The 24,013-nt window shown below is 32.5% G+C and overlaps 2 protein-coding genes across 2 annotated transcripts; both read left to right on the top strand.

Annotated features, from left to right (window-relative positions):
- Positions 1-12,155: 12,155 nt before the first annotated feature.
- On the top strand, positions 12,156-14,202 carry MONOS_16879 (uncharacterized protein; the record flags this gene model as incomplete). The annotated part of the gene is made up of 2 exons (XM_067869749.1): positions 12,156-12,356; positions 12,553-14,202. 2 exons carry the CDS (start codon positions 12,156-12,158, stop codon positions 14,200-14,202), a joined length of 1,851 nt encoding a protein of 616 aa, XP_067736252.1.
- Positions 14,203-20,321: 6,119 nt separating this feature from the next.
- MONOS_16878 (uncharacterized protein) lies at positions 20,322-23,200 on the top strand (the record flags this gene model as incomplete). Its single annotated transcript, XM_067869748.1, has 4 exons — positions 20,322-21,232; positions 21,284-21,564; positions 21,625-22,725; positions 22,797-23,200. 4 exons carry the CDS (start codon positions 20,322-20,324, stop codon positions 23,198-23,200), a joined length of 2,697 nt encoding a protein of 898 aa, XP_067736251.1.
- Positions 23,201-24,013: the final 813 nt, after the last annotated feature.

Here is a 24,013-nt window from a genome sequence, read left to right as displayed (position 1 = left end):
TGAAGCAAACAGTTAAAAAGAAAAAAATGAGCAGGATTTGACGAAGAGAGAGCTGCATTCATTGGATTATGATTCTTTAGAGGCTGGAGACATTTTGTTGACCATCAACAAACTAGATGAGATAAAGATGAAATGACAAAAAAAAAGAAATGGAGAAGAAGAAGAAGAAGAGGAAGAGCTGAAAGCATTTGAATGGTAAGAGACGGAAGACAATCAGCTGAACATGTGGGTGCATCACTTTGATATTGATGACTTCAGCGAAAACAGCCTCAAATTCGACCGAAGGAGAAGGAGGAGAAGATGGCAGAGAATAAAAGACGATAAATCAATGGAAGAAAGCAGCAAATAAGTATCAGCTGATCATTCACACAAGAAAATTTCATCGCAAAAACCAGCTCAGAAAAGCAAAAAGCCGCTTTCTGCGATTTATATGAGTGCGGGCGTTAGAGGGAAGTGAACTTGCTCATTTAAAGTGTGGATGAGCGGCTGTCAATAAGAGCAGTGCTGGAGAAGCTGGCAGTGCGTGTGAATGCACAGCCTTCGAGACTCTTCTGCAAGACAGTCGATCAACAGAACGTATCGAAGCGCAACTCATTCCCAGCTAACCTGGAGGAGCTCATTGGAATGCTCATTGTCCCATAATATGCAGTGGAGCAACGTTTTTGTTCTTCCTCTCCCATGAAACGTCAATGCTCTTCCTCCTCTTCACCTTCTTCACAGTCTCCCTCTTCTCCTTTTTATTTCTTCATTCGTTTCAATTTTTTCTTTCCCATCACTTTTTCCTCCTGAATCACACCTTCATCCACATCTTCCTCTTCTTCAATAGATATAACTTCTTTTGTTGCATTGTCGTTGAATTGTATTTGGTAAGTGAGAACTTTGCGGCGAATTGACTCAATGTCAGAATCTTCAGTCTCATCGTAATTTTCGCTATCATCAATATTTTCAGTTGAAAGCTGATTTGGAAAAATAATTTTGCCTTCTTCATTCTCTTTATCATTAACTTTCAACTTCTCTAATCTCCTTTCAGATAAAGAAATTGTTGAGGACCCTGTTAAAACATCTTCTTCGCAAATGAATTGACGGCTTGTTGATTGTTTTTTGTTCAAATGAAAAACGCTTTCAAATGAGATCTTTCTCCATCCACTAACGGAAGAATTGAAAAAAGGAGTTTCTTCAATTTGTGCTTTTGTGGATCTCCAACACAAATAAGTTTTTATGTCCTTCACAACAAGCTTCAAGCTTGTCTTTTGCTTGATTCGGGGAGAGTTATCGATAAAGAATCTCTCCAATCTTTTATCATCCTTTCTTTCAATTTTTTGGCATGCTTTTTGAAAGAAAGTTATCAAATCTTTGAGTGTGGAGATGTCCTTGCAAGATCTTTGAGCGATTCTAGCAAGGACTCCAAATTCCCCATCAACCTCGCTTTTCCCGTGACCTTCTCCGAAAAAGTAAAGCGAGGTTGTTTCAAATGTTTTGTGAAGGGTTGAAAACGGATGAAGCAAAAAATGAAGAAAGCAGCCGTTTCTGTAGTGCGGGCGGCAGTCTGCACACACTTTCAGATGTGAATGATTATTTATTAATGATTGCAAATTTTGAAGAGCAATCTTCAAGCAATCGATAGCAAACCGGCTGTTTTTCGACAAAACTTCATAGATGAAATGGAAGCAAATCTTCGATTTTCCACTCTTCTTTAAATGATGAATGACTACGCAAAGGTGTGATATTTCTTTTTTTGTATAATAATCTCTGCTTTCTTGAGTTTGTTTAATAGGAAAAGTCCGATTTTGTTTAAAATCTTATAAAGCCAAAAACTCATTTTCTTGAAGATTCGCAACTTTCTCATTAAACTTCCTGCGATGAAAATTTTGAATAGTGTAATGAATTCTAAGTGTTTCCATTTATTGTAATTCTGATTTTGTTAAAATTTTTGTTTTTTCTTTTCCTACCAAAAATACTATTCTAACTCACAAATAACACATATCTGTTCTTCTTTTTGCCTTTTCAATGTTAACTACCAATCTGAAGAATAATGATCTACAAATTTTTACATCAATTTCATTTTTCTTTCTTCTGAATAATTCATCTTTTGAACCAAAGAATATCCTCTTATATCCTTAAAACCATTTACAGAGACTTTCATCAGAATTCTTAAAAGAATTGTTTGTACACATTTATTTTTCAAATAATTTACTGTTTTCTTGTACAACTATTTCTCTTTTTGAAAATCAATTTATATGAATGAATCAGGAAATATAAAAACTTATTTAATTTATGTTTTAATATTTTAGAACACAAACTTATCTGATACTCGGAAATGCAAGCATTGGAATTCATTAAATATATATCATTAAAAGACGAATCATCAATTACAAAACTTGAAAAGTGTGATGACAAAACAGGTTCATTGATAATTTCATCTATATGCCTGTCGTAAGAAAAAGGAGAAGCAAAAGAAGGAGGCGTTGATGGGGTGCTTGCTCGAGTTAGCTGAAGCGGAGGAAATGATGAAGATGAAATCAGGGAATGTCCTGAGCAGAATCGATTATGTTTGTTCAAATGAATATTATCGAAACAATATTTGTTTTTTTTTTTTTTTTTTTTTTTTTTTTTTGATTGGTTGAAACTTTGAAACAGAGAATGCATTTAAAAGAGTTTGAATTTCTTCATAATTGAATAAAATATGTGATGATTGTTGATCAGTTATTGTAAAATGATGATTTGAGTTTAAGAATTCAAAGTCATCATCTGATAAATCTTTGAATATTCTTGTTTCTTGAATGTTTTGTTCTTTGCAACTTTCACTTGTGTTCTTCCTTAACCACCATTCACATAAATAAAAGACATATAAACTCAATGCTGATGTTTCCATATAGCTTTAAATGAGAAAAGAAAAAAAAAACGAACGTTTTTTACTACTGGGAATTTTCGGTTTGCTTGCGAGAATTATTTCAAAATTGTGCCTTTTCAACATCCGTTCGGCGTGTAAAATGTTGTTTGCTGCACAATTCCAGCCAGCTTTTATTAGTTCAGTTGAAGAAAATGATCTCAAAAATGTTTGTAACAAGAGTATTTTATTCTTTTTGTCTAATATATCGTTCAATGAACCAGCGTAAATTAGAATGTTTTCCATTTTAACTATTTAATCAAAAGAAGAGAATACAAAAAAATGAAACTAAATAATAATACATTGATATTACCATTCAATTAATTGTTAAGCAATTCAAGAATTTCTTTTCCATTTCTTGAATGGTATGAAAAGTGAAGAATGAAAGATGTTTCCTCATTCTTTAAATGAAGTTGAAGAAATTCAAATAGTCTTTTACACAGTTGAGACTTTCTGCTTTCAGACAAATCTGAAAACGTCATTTTATAAAAAATAAAATTATTCTGGGATAATTTTTTGATCTTTCATGGGATCGCAATTAAAGTTTTTCGACTTTTCGAAAAGAAAGAGCCATATGGGTGAATTTTTTTGAAAAGTTCCTTTTGTTTATTTTTCAAATAAAGAAAAAATGTTATATTTCTATCAAATTTCTGTTCCCACGGATTAAACTTTCCTTAATTGGATATCAAAACCTCAACAATGTTTTTATTTTCATTTTATAGAAGTTTAAAACGTGGGAACAAAAAACTGATGAAAATTTGAAAATTTTATTAAATTTGAAAATTAAACAAAAAGAACTTTACAAAATATTCAGACATATCAAAAATATTTAGTATTATAGTGCTATTTTTCTTTTGTACAATAAATTCCTTACAAAAAAAATGTAAAATTTGAAAAATCAACACGTCGAAAAAAATTATGATTACAAAAAGAATCACCCATATAGTACGATTGAAACTTATCTTTGACAAATTTTAATGATTGATTTGAGCATTATATTCCACAATAGAACTTGGAGATATACTCAGTACATTTTGATATGTGTGATTATTTTTGAAATCATAACTTTTTTCGGAGTGTCGATTTTTCAAATGTTTAATTTCTTTTGTGAGGAATTATTCATTAAAAAGATAAAGGCAATGCATTTGTTATAAATGACAATGCTTCAGATAATATTCATGAAAAAATAATTTTTGAATGGAATTATTTTTTTTTTGTGCTCATTTATCAGCACTTAAAGTGAATTATAAAAACGAAAATTTTGATGGAAGCAATATGAATTCAAAATTAATCACACATTTATCTTCAGACATTACTTTTTCAGCTCTGGATCTTCTTTAAATAAAACTGAATTAATTAATATTTCAAACCTTCGCTCCATCCCATTGCTCCAATCAGACGTGATGCATGAAGAAATATTGAGGCACATTTCATCTTTTTTGTCAGTCGAATATGGTGAGATAATATCGAAAACTTTGCTTGCAAAAAGCAATTCAACTTCATAATCTTCCGATTCAATTGCAACATCAATTGATTCGTTCGTATGTGAAAATGATTCAGATGTTTTTGATGATTGTGATATTAAAAGATGATGAAGAAGGCAAAAATGATGAGGAAGAACAAGATGAAGACGATGAAGATAATGAAGATGATGAAGATGAAGATGTTGATATAATGACTGAATCAAAAATATTAGCTGCTTGAAAATCAGGATCTTTCATATCTTTTTCTGCCAATAAAATTCCAAGAGGGTCTTCTTCAAAAATAATTCGGTTCGTTTTAAAATTCCTCTTTTGTCTTTGGTTCTTCTGGATGTGGTGCTTCGCCCCTTTCTACAGTATCTGCAATTCGTAGGAGTTTGATTATATCTGAACAGACGTCATCAAGTTTTTTATCTTCATTTTTGTTTTCAAAGCAATTGAGGTACTGAGATATTGTGAAAAAGCTGACCTGTTCATCTCTAACATATGAATGAAACCTTTCTAATGCAAGATCGAAACTAACATTTGATAAATAGGAATTATGTGTCATTGAAAAAGTTGAGAAAATGTTTAAATGAAAAAGAGAAAAATTACCACTAAGTTGATTTTTGTCCAATTTGAAAACAAAACTCGATGAAAAATTTGATTTCAACGTGTTAAAACAATTAAGAAAAAAAAATCGATAAGTTGAGTCAATCTATCTGTGAATAATATTCCATGGTTTCGAAGAAGAAGATGTTATCGTTTTTATTAATCTGTTGTCTATTTTTGAATTCTCTTGAAGAAAAATGAAAAATTTAAAGCAGATTGTGTATTGGAAGTATGTTGATGATGCATTGTTCCTTCTTCTGAATTCAACTTTTCTATTAAGTATTTCTCTTTGATGAATAGGCTGGGATATTCATTTCTTTTGAACTTTTGGTCCTTAACTTTACATGAAAAGTGTGCTCATTATTTCATTTCACAAGTTTTTTTTTAATAAATAATGATCATATATCAAAACAAGAATATTTGAATTTGCATTTTGTCAATCTGAAGATCTGAAACTTTTAGATCTTTGATCCTGAACGAAATTTCAATTGTTCAAATGATCATCGTGAAAAAATCATCAAATTTAACATTATCTTTTTCCAAAAAAAGGAAAAGCCCGTGAATGTGAAAAAGCAATTATTCCATGAATACAGAATTCAATATTTTATCAATAGCCATCAACGAATGTTTCAAAATAGCCTCTCTGTTTATCCAAATGAATGAACAAAATTGTGCGTGTGCAATTCCATTTTATTCGACCAAATCAAGGACATTTTTGCATCAGCAACTTTCTGATGGAAGAAGAATGGGCAAATTTTGCAAAAAATGTTTGATTATAAAATGCATGCTGAAGAAAACCGATTTTCGAGTAAGATTAAAACAAAACAAAAAAATGCTCGATCACATGTTGTGATCATAAAAATCACAATTTCGCCCTTGGCGAGATTGAGGGAAATTCGATAATAATTAGCAAAATTCGATAAACCAGACCAAAATCGATTTGACTGAGTCACATTTTCGTGACTCAGTCAAATCTGTCAAGTACTAGAACTTATACGAATTTATTTAGTTATATGTCTTAATTTTTTTGAAAAGTTCCTTTTGTTTAATTTTCAAATTAAATAAATATTTCTTATTTTGATCAAATTTCTGTTCCCACTTATCAAATTTCGATATCATGACAATAAAATATTGACAATGTTATTATTTCCAATTTAGTGAAGTTTGGTGAGCGAAAACCGAAATTTGATGAAAATATGATATTTTTTCTTTATTTGAAAATTAAACAAAAGGAACTTTACAAAAAAATTTAGACATATCGTATTGACATTAACTTTTTGAAATGAGTTTGATATCATTCCAAAAAGATCGACTAAGTTCCAATGAGATTTAATAACATCCATTGTTTTTTATCATGGGTCATTTTTGATCACAAAAATATTTACATATGAAGGGTGTGTTTGTTGTTATCATTTTTTGACTGTTTCGATCGATGTCTGAATCTTCACTTTTGAGTGTATTGGAGAGAGTTGAAGAAAGTAATAAAATGCCTGCTTCTCCTGCTGTCAAAGAAACAAAAAAATCCACATCAATCATTGAGAGAGCTTTGAATATTTTAGGCAATACCCAAACTGCTTTTTTTCGCTTTACTGGCTTCGCTCGAGTTGAGTTCGATTTATTACTCCAACTTCTTCAAAAAGAAATCCCTCCTCACCAAGGATAAGATAAAGCAATGAACAATTTTTCTGATCAACTTTTTCTATTACTCACTTTTCTTCATCATGGATCCACTACACACACATTTATGCTTTCTTCTTCTTTTTTTGACACTCAAAATGCAACAATACGTCTTCTTCACAGTATTGCTGCAGACATCAGAGTGCCCTTGACTGATTTATTTCTCACTTTTCGACCAGATTGTCTTGAAGGAATGAAGGAGGTGGGTCTTGTTTTGGATTGTACTGTAATTCCAACAAATCGACCAGGTGGGAGGTTGGAATATGGAAAAAAATTTTATAGTGGAAAGCATCATATTTACTGTGTGAAGGTGGAAGTTGGTGTTAATCCTCGAATTGGTACTGCTTGTACAATTAGCCACGTTCAAACAGGGTCAACACACGATTTTGTCCTTTTTAAAGACCATTAATCTCTGTTTGATGGTTAATTTGGAGGAGTAAAGATACTTGCTGACTCTGCATTCATTGGAGCAAGGCCAAAATTGGGTGCAATTTTCTCAAAACCTGTCGGAACACCCGAATTGGCGTCCAATAGAGTCATTGTTGAGCGATTTTTTGGGAGGTTGAAGACTTTTTTTGCCGTTTTCAGGCGTCCATGGCCGTTTGAAGTGGAAAGAGTGACGGAGTATTTCCCTATTGCATGTTGTTTGACGAATTTTCAAATCCTGAAAGACCCATTGACCGCAGTCGTCTCAGATGCTAATTCCAGTTTTATTGGATATCTGATGAAGTCACATGAGAAGAAAGTGGAAGCAAAGCGAATCGCCAACGAACGCTATCGAGTCAATATGAAGAAAAGATTGAATCCTGAAGCTCCTCCACCATCATCAATCACAACTCTATTTTATTCGGAAGATAGTTAGACTTTTTTATTTTCACCCATATTAACGTTTATAATGTTTATTTTGCTTGTTTTTATATTTACATTACCATAACTATGTTTTTCAGGCAATTCTGAAGCCCAAGAGCAGCGAACTGGGGAAGATCAAAGAGAAAAAGAAAGAAAAGATGAAAAGGAGAAGAAAAAAAAGAAAACTGTCGAAGAAAAGGAAAGGAGAGATGAAATTATTATTAACGAAAGAGATGAAGATGAAGAAAGAGAAAGAAACAGTGATAAATCGTCAAAGTGGTTTTTGCCAAATTAGTGGAAATCTCTTCGACTGTTCCAACAAACGTCGTTGTCCTTTTTCCCTTTTGCTTTTTCCTCCAGTGCTTCAATAAAAGAAAAAAGAGTCAGCGAAAATCTTTTGCAGAGCTTGTTGAACTCAAAGCACTGAGTTTTTTATAACTATATTGTATTTTTCATTTCACCTTGGTTCCCTTTTTATCTTAATACAATATAATTTTGTAATTGATAAGTTTTTTTGTTTAAGCACATATTAAACATATATATAAATACAAGAAAAATTCATTGCATATCATTGTTTGCTTGTTAACACTTAAAACAAAAAATAAAAATATGAAATTAGTGAATCTGTTAAAAAAAAATATTGAAACATTTAGAACTCTCATATTTATATTAAACATATAAAAAATAGTGTTAAAAATGGATATAAGTTATCTATGCTAGTTAAAATTGCTTTAAAACATGATACAAAGGCACTGTACAAAAATTATACAAAACTCAAAAAACATATCATAAAAAGTTTAATTAATATATAATAAATGTCTAAAATTTTTTGAAAAGTTCCTTTTGTTTTATTTTCTAATATAACAAAAATTTCATATTTTGATCAAATTTATGTTCCCAATTATGAAACTTCACAAAAACGGTAATGATAACATTCTTTTGGATTTGTTTCCATTTTGGTGAAGTTTCTTGAGTAGGAACAAAAAATTGATGAAAATATGAAATTTTTATTTTATTTGAAAATTAAATAAAAGGAACTTTTCAAAAAAATTTTGACAAATATACAAACAAAATTGAAAACCTAACTCAAAATAATGGTGAAGTAATTTAAGAAACAAAAAAAGTGAATATCACAAGTCACAAAACAAAAAATATATGAAAATCCTCGAGTTGCCAGGAAAAAGATTGAGAAAATACCAAATTTATTTTATTTCATAAATTTAGATAAACACAACATGTCGCGACTCTGTTGTTGCGATTTGATAATGAAAATTGGAATAAGTTATTATTCAGTTTTAAAAAAAGACCCAACATCAAAGAAATTATTTTTATGAAAAAAAGATAAGCTGAAAAAAGATAAAGTGATAATAATCATGGATTTTTAAGAAAATTGGAGATTGCCAATTTCAAATAATCAAACTGGAAAATCTAACTTCAATAAGAAACAAATTTCTCATTTGTGTTTTGTGGTTTTTTACGTTGATAATTTTTGTATTTTCAAAAAGTGTTGTTTTAATTATTTTCAGAAATTCGATCACATGATTATCGTTTTGTTTGTGAATGTTTAAAACAACTACAGCAATTTGATATATTTTTGAATGATAATTCTTTTTACTTTTTTTGCAACAATAGGCCGCATTTTCGTAATTCTCAAATTTTTCATTCATTGTTTTCTCCTAAATTCTTTATTCTTTTATAAATACTGTTCACTTTCATTTTTTGCTAAACATAATAGATAAATGATTGTTTCAGAGTATTTGGTTATTTGACTCAGTTATTGAATAATAAACTTGGAACTCGTTAATTGAATAATGTGTTCGTTCTTATTGGTTTTATATATTCAATTCTTCAATTTTGTTATTTTTGATTTCATAAACCAAATTCAACATTTATTTCCGTTTCTTTAATGTCTGATGTTAATAATCATAATTCAAATCTTTTACAATGTAACTTTAATGAGTAAACTTTAAATCATGTTTAAAAATTCACATTATTATGCAAAAAATTTGAATAATTAACTATTGAATAATATTATCAATTCAATTTTAATTCTTAACCGACTACAAAAATTTTATATTTATTTAACATTATTTAGTTTAAAAAACACATAAAAAAATGTAATTTCAAATCATTAATTGTTTATAATTATATCCCAATCGTTCAAATCATAAAAACTATGCAATATTAACAATCATTCCTTTGACAATAATACTTCTTAAAATAATATTTAGTTAATTAAAATCTAGATATATATAATAAGAATTTTAAATTGAAAATTCACTTTATTTTTTCTATTAGAAAAGAAATTAATAATTTTTAAATTATTATTGTTGCAATCTTTTCATTTTCATTTAATAGTTGTATTCATTTTAATGCAAATAATATTCCCTTAACTATAATATCTTGAAAATATTATTATTTAATCTCTATAACAAAATTAATTAATTATAAAATAATTAAACATATTTATAATAATTTATATATTAAGATTAAAAGCTTGAAATAATCGATGAATGTTTAAAATTATATGATATAAGTGAATTAGTAATTTGATAAATAATATATTTATCGAAATACAAAATCACCTTTTTTTTTAAATTTAGCTTGCTCATTTAAAATAGTTCATAATAAAACCGAATATAATCATTTTTTTTTTGGTTCATAATTTGATGTAAAGACATTTTTTGCCAAATTTTCACACATTTTCAATATCATGAGATCACAGGAATGAAAATATATGATTACATTTTTTTTTTTCGTTGTTTGTGATTTTTTCCATGAAAATTCAACTTTTCGATCAGAAATCTCAATATTTCACTTTTACAAAAATATGTTTAAATGAGTCTTAATAACATAATAAAATCCAAAAAATTGTTATTACTATTGAAAAATGTATTTATGTGAAGAATTTCCAAAAATTAAAAATATGACCCAAAATTAATGAATTTATTTATTAATTTTTATTATTTTCTGTGTTAAGTTGCATCAGATATTATCACAATCGGATATCGTCACAAAAAGTTGTGCAAAAATCAATGTGATTATATCCGATTTAGACTATCGATTTTTTATGAATGAACACTTTTTATCATAAATAAAAAACAATTATTCACAGAGCCGAATTAATTTTTAATTTTGAATTAAACATGTGTTACAGATCATAAAATTTTTGTCACGTCCGTCAATAATTAAAAATCCACGTCAGTATTGGTATTTGAAAAAAATATTATTTTCTCTGATTTTTGGAATTTTTGAAATATATCGTATTATATTTATATATTCATTTTATTCTATTCTTCGAACTTTTCTTTGTTTCATAAATTAATTAAAAATTTCTTCCCTGCAGAATACTGACTTCATTAACAGTCACGAACTTCACTGACTTCACTGACGGTCTAATGATCAATATATTTCAAATTTGATAATTTCTCAACGTCCTTTTTGAGAAACGTATTTTCATTCTTCGCTTATTTGAATAAATATTTAACAATATTTGCATTTGCAATTATTTGTTCAAATAATTGAGGTTCTGACGTGAACATTATTACTCGGTCCTTCAGGAAACCAATTTTGTATTTCAATAGTCACAAAGCAACTCATGTTTATTTTGAATTATCTTTTTTTTTAAAAATCGAGTTATTAAAAAATTCAAACTTTTATAAATTTCAATTATTAGGAAAAAAACAAAAAAGAAAAATAATAAATCGAAAAGTTAAATTTGTTTTTTTGCAATTTAGAAAATTCTTAAAAATTAAAATAAAAAAAATAAAAAATGAAAAGAATTATGATTTTTCAACTTTTTTGTAAAAACTAATAGAAGGATGCCAATTTTCTGAAGCAAGATGATTCCAAAATCATTCCATTTTTCAGGAATAATTTTTGAAACAATATGATCATTACACTCAATAAACTTTAAAATGGAACTAGGTTTAGAAACATCTTCTTTCACAACGACCAAAAAATGCCCTTGCTTATAAAGAACACTTGAATGAATAACACATCCAACAAATTCATAAACAACAACATCATCAACAGAACCAGAAGCAAAAAATGAATCTTCAGAGGAAGCCTTTGGATCAAATATTTTTAAATCCTCAGGCCCTAACCCTGAATCAACAAAATGAATAGAAAGAGGAGGAGCTGTAACAGTGAAAAAATCACCAACGTTGAATAAACCACTTAACACTTTTGGAAAATACAAAAAGCGAACAAATTTCAAAAATTGTCTATCTTTGTGACATGAAACACACTCTCCTATTCTCTTTTCAACTAAAACAGAACTGCAAGTCAATGGATTTTGAAGACCAGAAACAACATCTGATCCTCTGATTGTAACAAAAAACTGATCATCCCTTTTAGAAATTGAGTAATCATTACAATGAACACACATTAAAACAATTTATGAAATGATAGCAAACATATCATTTATTTCATTACAATTTTTGGTAAGAACTTTGAGAAGTCTTTCAAAAACAACAGACAGTTCTTTTTGCTGATTCTTTCCTCCAAGATAAGTGTCGCCAAATTTATATATTTGTCCTCCAACCCACGCATTAAAATTAAACGAAGAGATTCGAAGTAGATGAAACAGCTGCATGAATGTTTTTTGCATACTGTTCATTTTTGAAATGTCTATAAATTCAAGATCAAGAGAAGCCAAACACTGACAAATGGCAGAAAGAGAGCACACGTTGCCATTATTTTTCAAGCCTCTTTGTGAAGAAAGAAGCATGATAACGCAGGATCTTGAATTTTCTTTTGAAGATAATGAAGAAAAAGATGATGATAAAGCATATTGCTTTTTTGATTGTTTTGCAATTTCGGAAGAAAAAGCCGAATGTTTTATGTATTTCTTTGCTTCTTTTGTATTAGTTTGAAATGAGGAATTAGCTTTAAAAGAAATACAAAATTTATCGAAATGATGTGAATTTGTAGATGATCTTTTCTCTTCCTTTTCTGAATTGATGTTTGTGAAGTTATAAAAAGAAGTTTGTTGTTGTTGTTGTAATTGAAGAAGAGATTGAGGTTGTGTCTGAAAAGGTGATTGCGCAGAAGACATTAGCATAGTCTGTTGTTGTTGTGGCTGCTGCTGCTGTTGTTGTTGTGGCTGCTGCTGCTGTTGTTGTTGTGGCTGCTGCTGCTGTTGTTGTTGTGGCTGCTGCTGCTGTTGTTGTTGTGGCTGCTGCTGCTGCTGTTGTTGTGGCTGCTGCTGCTGTTGTTGTTGTGGCTGCTGCTGCTGTTGTTGTTGTGGCTGCTGCTGCTGTTGTTGTTGTGGCTGCTGCTGCTGTTGTTGTTGTGGCTGCTGCTGCTGTTGTTGTTGTGGCTGCTGCTGCTGTTGTTGTTGTGGCTGCTGCTGCTGTTGTTGTTGTGGCTGCTGCTGCTGTTGTTGTTGTGGCTGCTGCTGCTGTTGTTGTTGTGGCTGCTGCTGCTGCTGTTGTTGTGGCTGCTGCTGCTGTTGTTGTTGTGGCTGCTGCTGCTGTTGTTGTTGTGGCTGCTGCTGCTGTTGTTGTTGTGGCTGCTGCTGCTGTTGTTGTTGTGGCTGCTGCTGCTGTTGTTGTTGTGGCTGCTGCTGCTGCTGTTGTTGTGGCTGCTGCTGCTGCTGTTGTTGTGGCTGCTGCTGCTGTTGTTGTTGTGGCTGCTGCTGCTGTTGTTGTTGTGGCTGCTGCTGCTGCTGTTGTTGTGGCTGCTGCTGCTGCTGTTGTTGTGGCTGCTGCTGCTGTTGTTGTTGTGGCTGCTGCTGCTGTTGTTGTTGTGGCTGCTGCTGCTGTTGTTGTTGTGGCTGCTGCTGCTGCTGTTGTTGTGGCTGCTGCTGCTGCTGTTGTTGTGGCTGCTGCTGCTGCTGTTGTTGTGGCTGCTGCTGCTGTTGTTGTTGTGGCTGCTGCTGCTGCTGTTGTTGTGGCTGCTGCTGCTGTTGTTGTTGTGGCTGCTGCTGCTGCTGTTGTTGTGGCTGCTGCTGCTGTTGTTGTTGTGGCTGCTGCTGCTGTTGTTGTTGTGGCTGCTGCTGCTGTTGTTGTTGTGGCTGCTGCTGCTGTTGTTGTTGTGGCTGCTGCTGCTGCTGTTGTTGTGGCTGCTGCTGCTGCTGTTGTTGTGGCTGCTGCTGCTGTTGTTGTTGTGGCTGCTGCTGCTGTTGTTGTTGTGGCTGCTGCTGCTGCTGTTGTTGTGGCTGCTGCTGCTGTTGTTGTTGTGGCTGCTGCTGCTGTTGTTGTTGTGGCTGCTGCTGCTGCTGTTGTTGTGGCTGCTGCTGCTGCTGTTGTTGTGGCTGCTGCTGCTGTTGTTGTTGTGGCTGCTGCTGCTGTTGTTGTTGTGGCTGCTGCTGCTGTTGTTGTTGTGGCTGCTGCTGCTGTTGTTGTTGTGGCTGCTGCTGCTGTTGTTGTTGTGGCTGCTGCTGCTGTTGTTGTTGTGGCTGCTGCTGCTGTTGTTGTTGTGGCTGCTGCTGCTGTTGTTGTTGTGGCTGCTGCTGCTGCTGTTGTTGTGGCTGCTGCTGCTGTTGTTGTTGTGGCTGCTGCTGCTGCTGTTGTTGTGGCTGCTGCTGCTGCTGTTGTTGTGGCTGCTGCTGCTGTTGTTGTTGTGGCTGCTGCTGCTGCTGTTGTTGTGGCTGCTGCTGCTGCTGTTGTTGTGGCTGCTGCTGCTGCTGTTGTTGTGGCTGCTGCTGCTGTTGTTGTTGTGGCTGCTGCTGCTGAAGAGAAGATTGTGTCTGAGCTTGTTGTGAGGAGTTAACGAGAGGTAAAAAAAGAGCAGAATTTGATAAATGTTGCACATCATTAATTTTTCGAATAACAGTCACTTGTAAATAAACCTTCTGAAATAAAATACTCGTTCAAATAAAAATTGTGGTATTAAAAAAAACTAAAATTATCAATTTAAATAAGAATTAAATAGCATATAAAAAATAATCAAACGTAAACACGATTTGATAAAATCGTTGTAGAGCTGCAATCCGAAAGAGTCTTCAAGCATAAAAGCTCGAAGAATGAACAAAGCTCTTTCATAAGGCATTTATTGAAATATGCCAGAAACATGAGCAACTTCAAGTTTTATGACTTTTCAATCTAAACTATAATGCACTTGGGAAGTGCAAAACATGAAAAGAGACATTGAAAAATATTTGTGAGAACAATTTTAATGGTAAATTCATTTTTTTCAGAAAAAAAAACATCTGAAATAAATTAAAAACAATAGTAATTTTATAAATATCACATTTGGGTGATTCTTTTTGAAAAGTCACAAATGTTTAATTTTCAAATAAAATTAAATTTTCATATTTTGCTCAAATTTCTGATAACTAATATCAAACTTCACTTCAATCAAATCTATTTCTGGATAATACAATAACAAACATTCGAAAGAAGATTTGTGAGCTGAAACAGAAAATTGGAGCAAAATATGAAATTTTTAATTTGTTTGAAAATAAAACATTTGTGACTTCAAAAAGAATCACCCATTTCTTCAAAAAATAAAAATTTTAACAAAATGACAAATAACAACAATACAGTTCATTTTCATTTTATAAATTTTTTTTTTAAAAAAAACAAATTTTTGTTCCTAGATCAAACAGCATTAACCATTCATAGGAATTCAACAGCAAATCCTATGATTCACCGTTATTTTGTGCTCCATGACTTCGCTTCATTTCATGACTCCTTTCTCGTCCTCCTCATCTCAATAGGATTCCATTGGAACATAATGGAAAAATGAAAAAAAAAAAAGATGATGATGGTCATAAAGAAGAAGAGGATATTAATGATGAATGTGAAGAGAAGGAGGAGAAAGATATTTAATTAATTTTGCAATCAAGACAGCAAATTTGTGCATGAGCAGTCATATGTCACAATTTTCGAAAGTGGAGTGAAACTTTTTGTGAAAGCGATTCGGATAACTTCTGTGAGCAAAAAGGAAAAAGACGGTGATTGACAACTGCTAGCAGTTTCCTTCAGAAATGGAAATACTGGAGGTATTTCCAGAGCTGGCTGAGTTTGCAGGGAAAAACACAGCGGATCAATTGTTTGTTCTGGTAAGACTGGTGGTGCTAAAACAGAAGGCAAAGAATTGCTGGAGAGAATAGTGATGAGGTGCATGATGCATGTGGAGAAAGTGATAGAAAAGCTAAAGTTTAAAGAAAGAAACAAGAAAGAAGGGAAGAAATTGTTTGAGATCGTACATCAATCTTTATATGATGTTGGCGAATTGATTGAAGAATTAGAAAAATGAGAGGAGAAGAAAGAGGAGAGAAAAAGCAGCATCAGCTCAAGTATTCAACAAAGGAGTGGATTCGTGGAAGATAAAAGATTAGGTGAATGCGGAGGAATGGATAATAATCAGAATTTGCTTGATGATGGATACAACTTCGGAGAAGCTAAAGGAGCTGATGCAGAATAAAGAAGGAACTCCGTCTGAAATGCAAAAGATTGAAATCAATGACGTGCTGTTGAGCGGCAAGTGCACAATGAGAATGTGCGATATCTCAAACAAAGATGGGCTAAAGTTGATGAGGAGTCATCTTGGAGGTGAAACGAAGGTGAAAGGGAAGATGATGAAAACGATGCAGATGGAGAGAGATATGAGATTTGGTGCAAAAATGACAATAGAAATGGTTTGAACATAAGCAGAGGAGATAGAATGATTGTCGAGGCTGTGAAATCTGTTGCCATCGATAGTAGTGCAAAGGATGAGTAATGCTGGATTTATTTTTTAGGATAATTGTATTTGCAGATAATTTTCAAAGGATATACCAACAAATTCTCAGGAAGCAATGCCAATAAAAATGAAGGTTGCATCGATGGTGATAAAGATAGTATCAGAGATTGTTCAGAATGGATCCACTTCTTCTCTTCTTCTTGTGATTCTTGAAGTTATTTTGAAATTGGTGGAGAATGTGGTGTTGAAAAAAAATTAGAGACAGAGCCATGGGCGATGTTTCTGTGGGCGGAGAATACAAATGGATGATTGGAGAAGCAACTTAATTGTTTATTGACTTCTCATTTTTCACAAATTGAGTGGAATCGTTTTTTCCAAAATTTCGTGAGGAATATCTCTCAGTGCGAGAGGAAATGGATGGGAAGTCATGAACGAGAATATGTAAAGGCTGTTCCTATCTTGTCAGAAAATGCGATTGAATGCACAGACACATTTGCATCAGCAGTCTTTTAAAGGATGGATGAAAAACGTTAGTGTGAATCCAACTTGCAGAAAGTCAAAATTTGAGATAAGCTGAGGAAGATGGAATTATAACATTTGAAAAAAGAAAACAATAGTTTTTTGCTAGTTAAAAATATTCATTTAGTTGATGAAAAGAAAGAAAGAAAGAAAGACAAAGGATATCATGATTGCGGTTGCAATTTCAATTATGATTATTAAAATGATAAATCTGAAGAATGATTTTTTTTGTCAATAATGTGGTGGTAAAGAAAAATAGTTTCATCGAAAAAAAACGAGAAACAAGAAAGAAAGGTAAAGGCATGTACCACATTTGAATTTTATCATAAAAAGATTAGGTTTCTTTAAAGAAATGTCATATTTATTTATCGTTGATCAGAAATTTGTTGCAATGCTTATTGTTTTGTTAGAAATGACGCTTATCTTAATATGGATGAAAATTATTGATTTCATATTTAAACTTAAAAAAATTTCGGTACCAAAATAACCTGTGAATATCAACAAAAGAAGAATGAAAAATGAAAAGAATTATTCAAGACGTCTTTCTTTTTATTTCGGATTATACCTCTGTGACCTGACAAATAACTTGAAGCCTCGTCTGTCACAAAAAAAAAAAAAAAAAAAAAAAAAAAAAAAAAATTTTTTTTCAAAATTAATATAAAATAAACTGTTGCAAAAACTTCACAAGACTTTTCAAAGCACTATGGAAAAAATTTGTTGATAGCATCTGTAATATCTTGAAGTTTTTTCTCTTTTGTCAGTGACCGTCAGTGACTGTCAATAACAAATTGTGACAAATATATTCCTCAACTGACATTTCGTTTCAAATAAAAATAAATATTGGGAACTTGATCACATAAATAAAAAAATTGATTTTTTCAAAATTATAAGAATTATTTCTGGAAGATTTTCAAATTAATTTTTTTAGTAATTAAGAATTATGAAATCGTTATAAATAACCCTTTATGACAAATCATAAATATATTGTCAGTCATTTTGTCATTTTTTCAATTTTCTCTTGTCATGTCACAGAGGTATATTTCAGATCATGCAGTTGTTTTTTCAAACAGTTGCGGTGATGTTGCATTTGATTGCAAAATCTCTTCCTGATGATGAACTGTCTTTGAAAAGACAACACACCGAAAAAAGCAATGATTTCAAAAATAATCACACATATGCCTTCCATTGATTATAAAAAACAGTTGATCCAGCCTTAATCTTCTCTTTTATTATGGGAATTAATGTTTCTGCTTTTCTGTTTGGAACGATTATAATTAATTTATTCTTTTCTGCTCCATCTGCCTTCCTTTCGATCCCTCCGAAAAACCTTATCTGTTTTTTTGCTCTACCACGACGATATTTTCTCCTTCGCCAAATAGCTTCGTCAGTTTACACATCAACTCCTTTACCTCCAATTGGCTCTTGATTTTCATTCCATAACTGTGTGCAAACAGATCGAATTAACTTTGCCAAATAACTAGCTGTGTGTCTGTGCATCTCAGTAATTTGAGAAAAGTGACGTGTGCTCTATCCGATCCAATAAAACAAAAGAATCTTTAGTAGTTTGTGAATTGGAATTTTGCTATTTGCAAATGTTGTATTTCTGAAAACAGATTCTTTTGTACTGCTTTTGCAACATTTCCAATAATAATAGCAAAGCTCTCTTCTACTGAAAAGTTTTGGAGTGTGATGAAGGAAGCAAATCGGTTTGAAGCCTCTGTTTATAATGTGTAAATAATAGTCCCATGAAAATTTTCTATCACTGAAACTATCACTGAGAGAAGATAAATTTGATATGTTTGTGAAGTTTTCATTTTCTGCAATAATTTGATCAAACCCATAATTTTTTGAATATTTTATTTAAATTTTTTAATAAAAAACCTCTATGATTTGAAATTTTGATAAATATGCAAATGACTCTTTTACTATATAGAATTTGTTAATTATAATAAATTTTGAATAAATCGTGTTCCCCAATTATCTTCTTTTATGATATATATTTTTGTATTAGGTTTAATCTTTGTACGTTGAAATGAACTGTTTTTGCAAAGATAAGCTGTAACATTCAAAATAATTCTATAATGAGTTCAAAGAACAATGAACAAAACAAAAGTTGATTTTTTCAACTTTTTTTTCGTAATTGATAAAATGAGAAACTATTTTATTTGTATAGTTAATTAGATAAAATGCCAATCACAGTAATTGGAGATAAAAGACGAAAAAGATGAAAAATGAGAGGCGACTTTGAATGGAAGGAGCATTGAAGTGGGTACTGTGATGAAAGAAGGCACGTTTGATGAGGTCACAAAAGAGAAAAGCAAAGAAGGAGGAGCACTGCAGATGGTGTTGGATAAATAAAACAGTTATATTATCCGAGAAAGTTCTGGCATAATCATTGAATAAGCATGCCAAATACGACTATTCTTTTTGACAATTTTGTGATCTGTTGTTCAGAAAATTTCAGTATAAAATGTTCTTTGTTTTTGTTATGCATGCACTGAGAAAAAACTGAAGTGCAATTTTTACCAAAATTTTCACAAAAAATGTGTTTGATCACATATTTTTTTTAATGATCAAAAATATGATGTTTTTGAAAAACCTTTCAAAACAGAATGCAACTCACTGAATGAGACATTTTCATCTTTAGAATCTTCATCGAAATTGATCCATTAATATTTGCATCTGGTATTCGCGGCATAGGTTCAAACGCGTTCCTTTTGCAATTTGCGTTTTTTAACCCTCAAATAATAATGAATTAATAGATAATAATTATTTATAAACTTTTTATGGACCGATTTTTTGAAAAAAACTTTTCTTTTTGAAAAAAATGATTCTTGAAAAATGACCCATAAAAACATGAATTTCATAAAAAATTATTCAAATTTTAAAGAAAACGTGATTTTTGGACATCCAATGTGCTTTTATTATAATATAAATTTATTTTATAAATTTATTTACATCAAAAAAATTTAAATCATAAACAAAAAATTTAATTAATCATCTTTGATCTAACCCACAATAAAGTTTTTAATATCTGGAAAAGTTGAATATGCTGTTTTCGTTTAATTAGAATTCAATAGTTTGCAATCCTTTCATTTTCATATGTTAATTTAAGTATATTATTATATGCGCACTTGTTTTATATTGAAAACAGCTCTTTTTTTTCAATAAGATTACACGTGCTTTTCCACTTTAATGTTTATCGGCATGCAGATAAATGTTTCAAAATAGGTTGCAATTGAACGAAAAAGGTCCTAAATGATTCTTTTTATATTAATGAAATTTATATTGCTATTTCCCTACGAATATTTACTTGTTTTTTGATATGATAATGAATATTTATATTAGACTCGATCAAAACATGCATTAAAGAATAAATCCTGCAAAAATAAACAATAATCACACAAAACAATTCAATATTGTATTATAAAAACAATGAACTTAATAAAAGTTTGTCATTTTAATGTTTTTTTAAAAAAAAAGAAAAATGAGATTGATTTAGCTTTTCTAGAGGATTTGATGTTGTAATATGTGGAAACGAGGAAGAACCATTCCAAACGATGTGGAAATAGATGGAAAACGTGGATAAGGAGAACGGAAATAAAGCAACTTAGATTGATGGATCGACTGTTATTCGAGATTCATTCAACATGTTCAATTATCAGATCAAAAAGGGTGTAAAGATGGGAGAAGAAGATCCAAAAGCAACTTTGAATTTTGAAAAATCAATTGGAAATCAACTGGAATATTTCATGGTGAATTATATTCATCTTGAATTGTTGCATATCCAACTACAACCATTAACTGGATTTGACAACTCAGCCAAAACAATTATTTCAAACAAAGGAGGAGATTTGGTGATACGCGAATGTTCATTCCATTCAGAAGCAGGAGTGAACAATGGATTTGATTGTGTGTTTGTGGATATGATTGGAGGAAGTGTGGAAGTGAATGATGAAGGATCATTTTCACAAGACTGGCTTGTTGGATGTTCGAGTTCACTGACAATGAGGAGACTTTTGTATGTTGTGAAAGGTCAGTTGAAAGCAAGGAGAAGTGCATTCATTCACTCAACATCAACACTCAGTCTGACGAACTGTTCAGTCTCATTTGAGAGTGGGGAATTGATCGATGGAATGATAGAACACAGCATGATTATGATGACAGGAGGAAATCTGATTGCTGATAAATTAGTGATGGAAGGGTCAGTGATAATGAATGGGAAATCTCCAATATCGTTGAGAAATGGAGTGAAATTGGAGATATTGAAGAGCAGAATGAGTGGAGTGGAGGTGGAAGGTGGGAATGGAGGAGGAGGATGTTTGAATGTTGGGACAAGCGTTAATAGGAATGTGAAAATTGAAGAAAGCAATTTTTCATCAAGATGCTCAGGCGGAAATGGAATGAAAGGAGGAGGGATGATGATGTCTGTTGGAAGTGGAGGGAGCTTGAAGATGAAGGAAGTGAAGTTTGAAGGATGTGAAGTACCATCAGGCGAGAGTGATGAGGTGGGGAGAGGATTGGGAGGAGGGATGTTTGTTGAACTTCCCAATCAAGTGGGAGCATTTTCATTGGAGAGCATGACATTTGTTGGGTGCAATGCCTGGAAAGGGAAGAATGTGTTTGTTTCGTGATGGGATCTGAGCAAGATTGCGAACAAGGAGCACCTGAAATGGGAAATGAATGATGAGGAGTTGGATTTATTGGATGAGTTGTGTGGATGGGAGAGGAAGACAACAGGAGAGGAAGGATATGTGATTCCACTGGTTGTGTATTTGTGGGATAATTGGAGTGGGGATGGGTTTGTTTCGAGAGAGAAAGGAGGAGACTTCAGTGGGTGTGGGTTTTCTGAAGCACCATGCTCATCGATTGACCACTTGATATCGCTGAGATATTCGACACTTGGAGAAGGAGATACACATATCAGTATTATAGGATCAGGGTTGTTGAGCCATTCCATATAATTTTCTTCTTTATTACCAAAAGTTTCACAAGATTCAGAAATGCCAAAAATTGTGATTGAAGGTACAAAGAAGGGGACAGGAGTGACGATTAGTGATGATGATGAGAATGATCCGAATGATTCGATAATATCATCAAGTGTGAGCTTGTCACTTGTAAATATTTCATTCACAAAGCCTGCCATCACTTCTCATCATGAAGTGTTGATTGAATCCTCTGGAACAAACACAGTTTTGTCTGTCTCTGACTGTTCATTTGGGCCAGGGAGGGGGGTGGCAGAAAGTTTTGGATATTGTTTGATGAGGGTGAATGGAGGGAGTGTTGTGATTGAGAAGAGTTCGTTGAGTTTGATTTCAGAGTTGAAAGGGTTCATTGCATTCAGCCCAAGTGCAGGTGAGGTGACTGTTCAGAATGTGAACATCTCATTTGCAGATGTTTCAGAGAGAAGCCTGATTTCTATGACAAAAGAGGAAAATCAAATGAATGGAGAAAAGAAGATTTTTTCAAATGGGAACAAACCAGTTCTGAGGGTTATTGGGTGTTCATTTGGGAACATCACAAAAGAAGGGATTGAAGCGAGTGTTATTGATGTGGGATCATTTGAGGATGGGGTGGAGTGTGTGATGGATGAGTGTTCGATGTCAAGTTGCAAGAGCGGTTTGAGTGATGAAGGAGGGGAAATGAGAGTGGTGCTGAAGAGTGGGGAGTCAGCGTTGAAAGTGAATGGGAGCTCGTTTTCGATGTGCAAGTGCTCGAGTGAGACAGGGTGTGGAGGAGGACTGTTTATTGATGGAGCAGATCCCAATACCAATTATGCTGATGAAAGTCAAATTCCGCCTCTGAATTTCAAGATTGCGAACATCCGATTCATGATGAATGATGCGTTTGTGGGGAAGGATGTGTTCATCAAGAGCCACTCGATTGGGAAGCAGATCAATAAAACGCTGTTTATACTGGACTTCAACCAGGGGATGCTTAAGTGGAAGGATTTGATGTGTGGGAGCGATAGAGAAGGGAAAGTTGATGTTCACCTGATGCCGCTGATCGCATTCTATTATTCTTCACAGGTGTTTGTGTGTGTAAGTGGGAGTGACAACAGGCAGTGTGGAGCACAGAGCAATCCGTGTGAGAGCATTGAAATGCTGTGCAACACATCCAGCGAAGTGTTGTGAATATGATTTTTATTGATGGGGAAGGGATGATGGGAGAGGGATGTGTGATTGGGGATGTGAGGATGGTGTCGATTCGGAGGGAGAAGGCGACAGTGCATTTTGAGGGGAAGATGGAGGAAAGAGGAGAGGAGAGGAGCATGATGGTGTTTGTGAATGAGAGTGTGGCGGAGAGGTGTTTGTTTGTGTTTGGAGAGGCATTTGAAGGGGTTGAGGAGAGTGTTTTGAAAGAGAAGGATGGGAGATTGGAGATTTCAGAATGCTTTTTCAGCTCGTTAGCAATGGATCTTGTGATGAAGAGCATGATTCTTCATGTCGAGAGTGGGGAGCTGAAGATGAGCGAAACATCATTCAGTGGAATTCATTCAGCTGTGCCACTTCTGTCATTCTGCGGAGAATCTTGGATGTCAATTGCTGAGACACGAATATAGAAAATCGAGTGTGAGGGGGAAGCTGTGAGAGTTGGGGGAAAATCGAAGGCAAAGATGAAGGAAGTGAAGTTTGAGAATATTTCAGTGGCTATTGATGGAAGCTTGAAGAAGATGGATGGAGCTGAAAGGGGATTGAGTGTGCTGAACTGTTCCTTTGTGAAATGTCAGAGCACAAAAGAGAAGGGAAGAATGAAGGAGATTTGTGAATGCTTGGATGTGAAAATAGACATTTGTTTTTTTATTGGGAGTTCAAAGGAAAGAAATGAATATTATTTGAATGAAGAAGAGGAGATGTGCAAATTGGATGGATCTCTTGTGGATGTTGTGAAGAGTTTTGTTTTGATGAAAGGCACAACAATCTCGAATTCACCAGAAGGTGGAATAACAACGAGTGGAGATAATATATAGATGAAAGTAATTAACGTTTAACATTATTTTTTGAGACTTTTTCACTTTGCTGAAACTGCAATAAACTAATTATTTTGTTGTAAATTCTATGTTGTTATCGATTAAAATTGTTTTGATAGAGCTGCATGTATATAAATATCTTATTCATTTTTGTTTTATGTTTTATTTACGATTTTGGGAATGAAATGATTTAAATATATTTGTAGTAGACATTTTAAGAATTATTTCTAAACTGTTTCAAAATTCAAAATATAAAAAACCCTAAACTCAATTTTCATTGCTTAAATTAAAAACATTTTTATTTTAATCTGAGACATTTTCTGATTTATATAAAAAGAAAAGAATAAAAAAGTTAACTCATAATAAACAAATTCTTAATAATACTCAACTCTAAATAATATGAGA

The sequence above is a fragment of the Monocercomonoides exilis genome (assembly GCF_001643675.1).
Source record: "Monocercomonoides exilis strain PA203 chromosome Unknown scaffold1-2713096, whole genome shotgun sequence".
Taxonomy (NCBI): Eukaryota; Preaxostyla; order Oxymonadida; family Polymastigidae; genus Monocercomonoides; species Monocercomonoides exilis.
The sequence above is the reverse complement of the archived record's forward strand: the minus strand, read 5'-3'. Positions and strand labels throughout refer to the sequence as shown.